The following is an 11,746-nucleotide window of genomic DNA, read 5'->3' on the forward strand; positions in this document are numbered from 1 at the left end:
TTATATATGACCAGGAGCGGACTTGTGGTGGAGCCGAGAGTCAGAGGCCGCTAGATTTAAACCCACGGTGACATGATTCCCTTCCCTGGTCTTTACTTCACTCACAACTTTATTAGAACGCATGATGTTGTGTAGCATGACGTCACACATTATTCAAGACTGGGCACAAACACGCACTGAACATTTTTAAGGTTCTATGAACAGCATTTATTGTCATACGATTCGATGTTTTATCGTGTTCGTTGAATGATTCGTTCTACTTCAATCAATCTAATCATCACATTATTGTTAAGAATTATTTAGTTCATTATTCTGTGTCCTCTTGCAGTTATACACGACTTCTTTCTCGCTAGGTAAGGTAAGGTAAGGTAAAACTTTATTGATCCCTCAGGGGGTCTCCTTCGGGAAATTGTCCTGGATCAGCCCGAGGGCCTGATGAGTGGAGGTAGACGCTGGTCCTGGATCACCTGGACGAACCTCTGATCACCGACCTTTACCTGCTTGACAGGAAAGCGGGAACTTAGAGGTCGAAGCGTTTGTTATTTTACCAAAGTGTGACTCATGTGACAATGAAGATAATTGTTGTGAAGTCAGAAGCATTTATTAGAATCCCTTTTATTGGTTTGTTTCCTTGAATATACTGCACGTACAACAACGTTTTTAAATAAACATTTTACAGTGATGGAGATCTTCACAATGTGTGCAGTTTGTGTACTGATGGACATTTATGTCACATTTACAGATGGATAGATAAACATATTTATCTATATCTATGTATAAGAATGTACAAAATTCCCAAATGCATCATAAATAAAGTAAAACACCTTTACATACTGTGTACAGTTGAATAGATCAAACGTATTTGTCTTTATTTTCTTTTAATTTAATTGTTAAAAACACACATGCAGGTGTTAGCCCGGAGAATCACCGCAGCTCAGTCAGAATCTGTATGTACAACATCGATTTTTTATTTCTATTATTTACAGCAGGACGATGTATAAATACACACACACACGGACACATTCACGCACTTACAAACACACACACACACACACACCCTCGTGTGTCCTCCAGTGGTCGTGATGAGACAACAAAAGTGCACAAAGTCTCAAAATAACAGATTTCTTTTAAGAGAGCAGGAAGTCTATATGGAACCCCCTCCGGGTCCGAGGCTCGTCCAGTGCCGGGGCCAACTGTTGCGTGAACGACAGCGCGTCCCGGCTCGGCTCCGACAGGTACCTGTGCGGGGCCCCATAGTTCACAGTGTACGGGACCAGCGGGGGCCAGAAGATCCTGGAGCCCTGAGGTTCCGTCTCCTGTTTGAAGGGCTTGTCGAGGATGGAGTCGATGGTGAAGGAGCTGGAGAACTTGACCCGCTCGCCGGGAGCCTGCAGGCGACTGTCCGCGCTCAGGAGGTCCGGGCTCTCCTCTGGGTCCCTGCTGGACCTCTTGGCGATGCGCTTCCTCCGGCGGCGGAACACCCCGTCCGCGAAGGTGTACTCGCTGTGCGGGTTCAGCATCCAGTAGTTGTCCTTGCCCCACGGTCTGGACGGATCCCGCAGGACTTTGAGGAAGCAGTCGTTGAGGGACAGGTTGTGGCGCACAGAGTTCCTCCAGCCGGTGTAGGAGCCGCGGAAGAAGGGGAACTTCTTCATCAGGTAGTCGTTGATCTCCGCGAGGGTCAGACGCCCGCTGCCGGACTCCCGGATGGCCATGGCGATGAGGGCGATGTAGGAGTAGGGCGGCTTGGGTCTGCGCGTGTACGGCTTCCCCTTGCTGCAGTCTCCGCTCTGGACCGCCGGTTCCGGGCTGTTGGCCGCGCAGTCGCCGTCCGACCCGAGCTCGTCCCCGGACAGGGGCGAGGGGGTCCTGGCCCCCGCGTCCACGCACAGACCCAGAGGCTTCAGGTGCTGCGCGGAGAAAACTTCCAGTTTCATCTTGTGGTCTCTGGCGGGGTCTCTCTTCTCGGATGGAAGTGGGTCCCGGCAGGTGCAGAAGTCCCGGTGTGTGTGTTTGTGTGTGTGTGTGTGTTGGTGCCTCAGCAGCAGGTCTGTCTCCAGAGACACGTGTGTGTGTCTATAAAATAAGTCCCGGTGAGGGAACGTCCCACAGGCGGAGTCTGCGCCGCATCCAGGCATTTAAGAGTGTTTACGATCCTGTCACGACACACACACACACACACACACACACACACACACACACACACACACACACACACACACACACACACCCCCCCACACACACACACACACACACACACACACACACACACACACACACAACCTGGAGAGAAGGTGAAGTGGATTCCCTCGGGAGTCATCTTAGAAATCACAAGACAAATCCTGCCCGTTCATTGACGCACGCACAGGTGAATAAAAAAAGAATGAAATTAGTTATAGAAGAATTACATAATGAATTGTGAATCTTACCAATATTTTCATCAGGGTAATATCCAACTGGACTTTTTGAATATGAAACAATACGACTTTTTCCTTTCACCATCAATTACTGTGACATTGTGCGACTTCTCTCTGACATCAACAGAATTTCTACTCAATTCTCAACTCTTTAAAATTTTCCTGGAAAGCGTCTCCTGTGTCACTCCTTTGTTTAGCTTTTTTGATGCCAGTATCTTTGATTCCATGATGGTGGTTGACCTTTTGTGTGTCGCTTTGGGTAAAACCTGCTAAATTACCCGTGATGTAAGAATAGAGCAGAAGTTTGGCCATGTGTCCCTGTGAATGTATTTATGTGACTCTCATGAGGTCAAAGATTACGTTATAACTATTTAAAACTTTTATTATGCATTGTTCTAAATATTGCTGTAGGGTTTTAGTTTACTTTTGTCCTTGTTTTTTGTTATTTTTATGTGCCTTTAAAAACATTTTACAGTGTTAGAGTGTTATACAATAACAATGGAAGCATATCTTACTTCATTTTATTCTATTTCTTTGTGTAACTTTGTTTTGGGCCCTCGGTGTGTAAAATGCTGCCCCTGAGGGAATTAAACTTCCCACCACGGGTCCTAAACCAATGGACATATTTTCTTGGTCTAGATGTGTTAGCTAACATGCTAGCTAGCAGCACAAAGTTCTTGTTAAGCTCTACTTTTTATGTTCATGGGATCATTACCCACTTAAGTGCTCAGAAAGAAAACCTTGACGACTTCTTTTGAACCTTTATATTCACTTGTTGACGTGATCTGGTGAACGACGATTTATACAATCGTTATTGTCTTCTGTGGCTTGTTGGAGTTGTGATGGTGTTAACACCAGCAGAACCTTCTCGATGTGAATAACTGGTTTTGCTCGTCGCTTTCGTCATTCTTGTGCGAGTGAAGGCAACTGAACCTTGAACTGAACTTAACAAAACCATCAACCCTAAATTTAGCAACAAGCAAGCTTACAAACTTGTTAGTGAGTTTACAAGTATCTAAAAAGGTTTTTTCATAAACTGACGTCTGCAGACGGAAAGTTACTGAGTTGTCTTGTCTCGGCTGAGCTGGTGTTATGAGTTTGGCCTCGGGCCTCTTTTAATCATTAAACTGTCTTCTTCCACTCGCCCCTCCATGAACAGGACACTTGTGACGTACAAACATATATGAAGTGCCACACACTCTCAAATCTAACTTTACAAAACATGAACAAGTATCTTGACCTTGTCTAGAAAGTTTGTGTTACGATTTTATGTTTTAAAGATTTGTCAGGTTTTGTAGATCGTTGACGATGTCAACAACTTTTCAAATGAAAAAAAAAGAAATTGATTTAAAGATAAAATGAATGTCTATAAAGTTTAATAAAATGAGAATATGGGTGGAAATGAGCAGCTTGACAGAGGTCTGTGCTCTCTGAGTCCTTTTATTGTGAAATTAAATGACCTGAAATGATCCGATCCCTCTTGTTCTCTTCATGGGACTCTCTTGACCCCTACATGGGACTCTCTTGACCCCTACATGGGACTCTCTTGACCCCTACATGGGACTCTCTTGGCCTCTACATGTGACTCTCTTGTTCTCTACATGGGACTCTCTTGACCTCTACATGTGACTCTCTTGACCTCTACATGGGACTCTCTTGACCCCTACATGTGACTCTCTTGACCTCTACATGGGACTCTCTTGACCCCTACATGGGACTCTCTTGACCCCTACATGGGACTCTCTTGGCCTCTACATGTGACTCTCTTGTTCTCTACATGGGACTCTCTTGACCTCTACATGTGACTCTCTTGACCTCTACATGGGACTCTCTTGACCCCTACATGGGACTCTCTTGACCTCTACATGGGACTCTCTTGTTCTCTACATGGGACTCACTTGACCTCTACATGGGACTCTCTTGGCCTCTACATGGGACTATCTTGACCTCTAGATGGGACTCTCTTGACCCCTACATGGGACTCTCTTGACCCCTACATGGGAGTCTCTTGTTCTCTACATGGGACTCTCTTGACCCCTACATGGGACTCTCTTGACCCCTACATGGGAGTCTCTTGTTCTCTACATGGGACTCTCTTGTTCTCTTCATGGGACTCTCTTGACCCCTACATGGGACTCTCTTGGCCTCTACATGTGACTCTCTTGTTCTCTACATGGGACTCTCTTGACCTCTACATGTGACTCTCTTGACCTCTACATGGGACTCTCTTGACCCCTACATGTGACTCTCTTGACCCCTACATGGGACTCTCTTGTTCTCTACATGGGACTCACTTGACCTCTACATGGGACTCTCTTGGCCCCTACATGGGACTATCTTGACCTCTAGATGGGACTCTCTTGACCCCTACATGGGAGTCTCTTGTTCTCTACATGGGACTCTCTTGTTCTCTACATGGGACTCTCTTGACCCCTACATGGGAGTCTCTTGTTCTCTACATGGGACTCTCTTGACCCCTACATGGGACTCCCTTGACCCCTACATGGGACTCTCTTGACCCCTACATGGGAGTCTCTTGACCTCTACATGGGAGTCTCTTGACCTCTACATGGGACTCTCTTGTTCTCTACATAGGACTCTCTTGACCCCTACATGGGAGTCTCTTGTTCTCTGCATAGGACTCTCTTGGCCTCTACATGGGACTCTCTTGACCCCTACATGGGACTCTCTTGGCCTCTACATGTGACTCTCTTGTTCTCTACATGGGACTCTCTTGACCTCTACATGTGACTCTCTTGACCTCTACATGGGACTCTCTTGACCCCTACATGTGACTCTCTTGACCCCTACATGGGACTCTCTTGACCTCTACATGGGACTCTCTTGTTCTCTACATGGGACTCACTTGACCTCTACATGGGACTCTCTTGGCCCCTACATGGGACTATCTTGACCTCTAGATGGGACTCTCTTGACCCCTACATGGGAGTCTCTTGTTCTCTACATGGGACTCTCTTGACCCCTACATGGGAGTCTCTTGTTCTCTACATGGGACTCTCTTTACCCCTACATGGGACTCCCTTGACCCCTACATGGGACTCTCTTGACCCCTACATGGGAGTCTCTTGACCTCTACATGGGACTCTCTTGTTCTCTACATAGGACTCTCTTGACCCCTACATGGGAGTCTCTTGTTCTCTGCATAGGACTCTCTTGGCCTCTACATGGGACTCTCTTGACCCCTACATGGGACTCTCTTGACCCCTACATGGGACTCCCTTGACCCCTACATGGGACTCTCTTGACCTCTAGATGGGACTCTCTTGACCCCTACATGGGAGTCTCTTGTTCTCTACATGGGACTCTCTTGACCCCTACATGGGAGTCTCTTGTTCTCTACATGGGACTCTCTTGACCCCTACATGGGACTCCCTTGACCCCTACATGGGACTCTCTTGACCCCTACATGGGAGTCTCTTGACCTCTACATCGGACTCTCTTGTTCTCTACATAGGACTCTCTTGACCCCTACATGGGAGTCTCTTGTTCTCTGCATAGGACTCTCTTGGCCTCTACATGGGACTCTCTTGACCCCTACATGGGACTCCCTTGACCCCTACATGGGACTCCCTTGACCCCTACATGGGAGTCTCTTGTTCTCTACATGGGACTCTCTTGACCCCTACATGGGACTCCCTTGACCCCTACATGGGACTCCCTTGACCCCTACATGGGACTCTCTTGACCCCTACATGGGAGTCTCTTGACCTCTACATGGGAGTCTCTTGTTCTCTGCATAGGACTCCCTTGACCCCTACATGGGACTCCCTTGACCCCTACATGGGAGTCTCTTGTTCTCTACATGGGACTCTCTTGACCCCTACATGGGACTCCCTTGACCCCTACATGGGACTCTCTTGACCCCTACATGGGAGTCTCTTGACCTCTACATGGGACTCTCTTGTTCTCTACATGGGACTCTCTTGACCCCTACATGGGACTCCCTTGACCCCTACATGGGACTCCCTTGACCCCTACATGGGACTCTCTTGACCCCTACATGGGACTCCCTTGACCTCTACATGGGACTCTCTTGACCCCTACATGGGAGTCTCTTGACCTCTACATGGGAGTCTCTTGTTCTCTGCATAGGACTCTCTTGGCCTCTACATGGGACTCTCTTGGCCTCTACATGGGACTCTCTTGACCTCTACATGGGACTCTCTTGACCTCTACATGGGACTCTATTGACCGCTATATGGAACTCTCTTGGTCTGTCTATGATCAGTTAGTCTTGTAACGGTTCTGCGCATCTATCTCTTCCGGGTTTGCTGACATCTTGTGTGTGTCTAGTATTAAGTCATGTGAGCTATTGCCTCCTTGGACACCATCTCCTTCTCGACATGATTGCCAGTTTGCTATACGGTCGGTCAGCAACAAATTCCTGATTACAGGTATGGACCTGGTGTGTGAAGACATGGTCCACAAAGACCTGGTCATGTTGGTTCCTGTTCTTTCAGAAGCAGGTGATGTACCAGGCTTTTTAGCTACAAACAGAACTTGGTCTGATGACTTCTTTTGAACCTATACTTCACTCGTTGAAGTGCTCAGCTGTTAAAGTAGGAGCTGCAGACCAGATCCAGGTGAGAGAAAAGAATCGCGTGATGGTCTGCCGCCACAGAATAGCAGCGTTGAAAACACCTGAGGTCGGCTGTGAAAGCCAACACACCTGTTTTTCAGCGTTCATCTGCCACTTGGCAATTTGAAATCAGAAATGAAGAGACGATTTCCCCGCAGGGCTTGATAAAGTATCGCGTTCAGGTCTCTCCCGGGGAACGCTTTCAGGAGCGTCACACGAGAAGGTCGGACGACATGATCCGACTGAAGATCCAAACGGCTTTGGTTGCAGGGTCAGGAGAGGCTACCTCATCGTCCCCACCTTGTTGTTTCAACTCACCTGTTGACATTTAAAGTGTCTCCTCGAGAGCTGAAGGAGAAAATCTTCTCTGACTGTTGACATAAGTGGAATTCCAGTCATGCAAATTCACCAGGTGAATCCTCTGCTGCTCCAAAAATAGCCCCACCTCTGCGGCGCGCTGCACTCACACGCTAACCCTGGTCTCCGTGTGACTCCTCACCTGTATCTTCATCTTTGTTTTGCATGTCCCCTGAGTGAAGGGCGTGTGGCCCCCATCACACGCCGAGCTGTGCGGAGACGCTGCGTTGCTGAGATTCTCCAGATTCCCAGCAGCTGATCTCCACTCTGATGCTGGTTTTGTTCCGCGGAGCGTCTTCTTCGCAGAGAGAGACCTGGCTCAGACATTCCACGTGAATTCCCTTCATTCCACGACATGACGCCTCAACAAGTGTTTGTCTGCCGCTTGTGTGGGTGTGAAAGTATCAGATCTGAAATGTTCCCTCGAGTCTATTATTACCCACCGAGGCAGGTCCCTGATCTGAAGGTGGGTTGCTGACGTTCCCACAGAGGTTAATAACTATTTAGTAAGGAAATAAATAATTGTTATATGGAAAGATTGAATTCGTTTTGTGTAATTATTGTAATAGAAATGCTATATTTTCAAAATTACTGAATTCAACATCTTTTAATTAGTAGCCTTTTATATTCAATATAAAATGGGGGCGCTATTATACCAAAGGCTATACAATTTTAAAATATTGTATTTACTAATGTAGCATATTAAACTTTGTGTAAAAAGCATTCATTAGGAAATATTCGATTTTTTAAAATACAAATTATTAAATTAAATTATAAAAAAAATGATGTGCTTAAATTAAACCCTAATATTTGAATACAAATTCAAACTTTGAACATTTGAAATGTTAAATCCAATAGTCCCTAATTCTAATTCTGCCATCTACCCAAGAGTCTTTCATCCACTGTTTTTGAGTCCTGCCATTAAAAAAACCCCATCCAGTATGTTGGGAGTTTCCCTCATAGAGTCACTGAGATTTGGGGGTGTCAAACTCAATCATACAAGGGGCCAAAATCTTTTAGCAGTCAAAGACATTAACATTAAACAGCAAGTCTGCTTGCAATATTGTATTATCAATCCAGACCTACCTACAGACTATCTACAGTCTCTGTCCTTGATCTCATCTTAAACATTGCCATCTTTACAGGTTCCCATATCAACATGGATAGTTATCGACTTTTATTTTAAGACAACCACTCGGCGGGCCACATAAAAGTACTTAGCGGTCCAGATTTGGCACCAGGACCTTGACACATCTTACTCATGATCATTTATTAAAAATTCTTTATTTTATTTTGAAAACTTGACATTGCATCCATCCCTCTCAGTAACAGTGACTTGAATGGCTACCAAAGCTTTGCCGCCCAGTCAGCCGATTCAAGCTGTCGTTCACTTTTGAACTTGAAACACAGACGTAGAATTTAAATACAATAATGTCTCGACCAATTCGCCGTCACCAAATAGAGCACTGTCTAGAAAGGCATCATGGGAGTTCACTGTTTTTTTGGCATCATAAATAAGCAGGTGTGGTTATTTTTCCCACAGACTAAGTTCTTGTGTTCACCTTCCTCCACCTTCAAGACTTGTATCGTCAATCACTGATTATTTATGGTTAAGTCAGGTTCCATCTGGCTCCGATAAGTGTTGTGGCTACATAAACAGATCTGCTGACTCATTCTCAGATACAGCAGCTCATTGTGTTGTTCAACATCACAACACACTCCTGTTGCTTCACAGGTTTCAATCAGCTCAGGTGAGTCTTCAGTTGTTGGTGAAGCATGAGTCACTCTTCACAGTTGGACCCACAACACTGGAGACGTGAACCGAACCAGTCCTGTGTAGACTCTCTGGAATATTCTCCACGTACGTTGTTCAAGTCACGCTCGCCGTGTGAATAACGACCTGTTAACTGCGGGTGAAACAAGACTTGGATGCTGGAGGGAGATTTATTGTGGGTGTCACTTTGGTTTGATGAGTGCGGATCGGTTTCGTCGAATAAACAGCTCCACAGAACGAGGCGGGAGCTGGTTCTGGAGCCAGCTGGCAGCGGCGTGTTACTATTCTGGGTCCTCTCGCATTCCTACCTGGGATCGACACGCCCTACCTGCGCGACGCAGGGAGGAAAATAGATACAAATAACTTAACAAAGCCAAAAAGGGTGTAATTAAAGTTATTAAGTGGAGGGGTGAAGCCGAGGTAAAGTCAGAGAGGCTCCACTGAGACTGGAGTCCCCTGGCTCACCTGCCCCCCCACCTCCTCCTCCCCCCCACACATCTATCCTCCCATGTTTACTGATCGTTTCAATGACTGGCGTGTAGCTGTGACGACTCTTATTGCTGACGCTGTAGTTCAGCAGGTCGTGGGTCTTCTATACTGAAGTGACGGTTGAAGAAAAAACCTGACTCAGTATTTCCTTTGTGATGTGTGTGGAGAATATTGTGGCCCACTGGATAGTCTGCTCTTAACTAGATGAACGTTCATGTTGATATTATGACCGATAAAGACGTTGGTGCTCAAGATAAGATGAAGGACAGAGATCAAGGATGTCAACATTTATACAGACACGACCAAAAAGAGGGAAATGTTATGTTGAAGGAAAGGAATTTGAAAAAGATTCAAAGTCAAATTTAGAGAAAGATCGGCTAATATTAATTTTGTCCAACCAACAGCCTTGACTGCTGACCTTTGACCCTATGAGATTGAGTTTGACCCCTCTGATGAAGTTTAACAACAAAGTTAATTTCAAGATAGATATAGATCTTGAATGTGTCAAGTTACTTGGATTTGGTGAAAATCTGTGCGGTTTGATTTTGTAGTTATTAAAATATATAAACAAGATATAAATACAACTAAAAATGTATTAAATATAATTTTAGTAAACTTTAATTTGTAATCATGGAAATGTTCTTCGTAAGTAATATATTACGTACGTAAATTAGGGGTAAATCTATGTAAGGGTTCAGGAGTTTTAAAAACTTTTAATAAAATATTACCTTAAAAATATGCAAGAGTAGAATTCTAACAACTATTTAGAGTATTAAATATAGGAAGGTATCATGGATTTGATAACTATTGGTTTGGAAGTTAAATAAGTCAAATGAAAAAACAATTTCTACTTCTTTTTTACGCTTAATTAATAAGAGAACGATCCCTTTAACTCTGTCTCACAACCCATCCTCATGCAAATAACCCGACAATATTTCTCCACGCGCCACATATAATTGTGTTTTTTAAACATTGTCCTTACTTTTACCACCACATACACTTTGAGCAGCGAAACGTGTCAACTTTACACAAGAGTCTTAATGTAAAATATTGACAAACAAGTGAAGTAGCTTCTTAAGAATCTTCCGCGTCCATGTCTGTGTTGACTGTAGTCGCACATGTGCATCCGTGATGTTGTTATTGTGTTAAGTTGCATAAAGAATACAGGTGAAAGCAGCCAAGCTGCGTCCCAGCAGGGGTTGACTTCAACATTTCTTGGTATTTTGTACTGGTTTTAAAAAACCGTAGGCCAACAATGGCCGGACTTTTGCATCACAGTGTTCCTACCGTGTCCGTCCATGAACTGTTTGTTACCATCATGGCGTGTATGTCTCGGAACCAGTGCCATGTAGCGGACCTGGTACCAGCCGCTCACACGCTAGGCCGGCTGGCATGGACGGAGGACGGAGACGACGATCCGTCTGTGCCAAAGACACCTTCACTCCATCAGCTGATACAACCCACCTCCATTCAGCCGCGGCTGCTTTTGTGTAAGCGTAAACACGGGCCCAAATCAGTACCTGCGCCGCTGTGTTTACCTGGCAGCCGTTCAACCCTTTTCTGTCTAAACTTGAAATAGGATCCAAACACTCTACTCACGCACAGGGTTTGCACGAGATGCCCTGCCCGCCTCTCCACCTACCGCGGGGCTCCGTGCTGCTATTTTTGCAGCGTCTGAACCTTCTTATTTGTTTGATTGAGAGGTGGAACATCTAGCCCGGGGGCCTCTACCTGCAAACATAGCACAGATTCTGAGCCGTTACCAGGGAGGCTTCCTGCCTTATTGATCACATTAGTCTGTGGGTTATATTTATCCTTGTTGTTCTCACGACTCTGAGTTACCATCATTAACTGTTTTAAACAGACTCTCCCAGGCTTCTCCAGTCCACAGATGCTCTGATTGTCTTGTTGTTGCTGGGAAACACAAGCTGTTAGTGTGTAGCTGACTTCATGTAGTAGTGATTCTGTGTCTGGATTCACCATGATGGGTGATGGGGTCACTCGGGGTTACAACCAAGTCTCTAGACATTCCATGAGGTCAAATACCCTGTGAGGTTTTTTACCTGCAGTCATGCCTTTGAGTAGATGTTTTAGAGTTGGACTTCAGAT

The 11,746-nt window shown here is 45.4% G+C and overlaps 1 protein-coding gene across 1 annotated transcript; it reads right to left on the reverse strand.

The window, feature by feature from the left end:
- Positions 1-579: 579 nt before the first annotated feature.
- Positions 580-2,062, reverse strand: LOC148086942 (forkhead box protein Q1-like). Its single transcript, XM_087785121.1, has one exon. The coding sequence runs from the start codon at positions 1,935-1,937 to the stop codon at positions 1,128-1,130; it is 810 nt and encodes a 269-aa protein (XP_087641247.1). The 5' UTR covers positions 1,938-2,062; the 3' UTR covers positions 580-1,127.
- Positions 2,063-11,746: the final 9,684 nt, after the last annotated feature.

This window comes from Callionymus lyra, chromosome 2 (genome assembly GCF_982586985.1).
Source record: "Callionymus lyra chromosome 2, fCalLyr1.hap1.1, whole genome shotgun sequence".
NCBI lineage: Eukaryota > Metazoa > Chordata > Actinopteri > Syngnathiformes > Callionymidae > Callionymus > Callionymus lyra.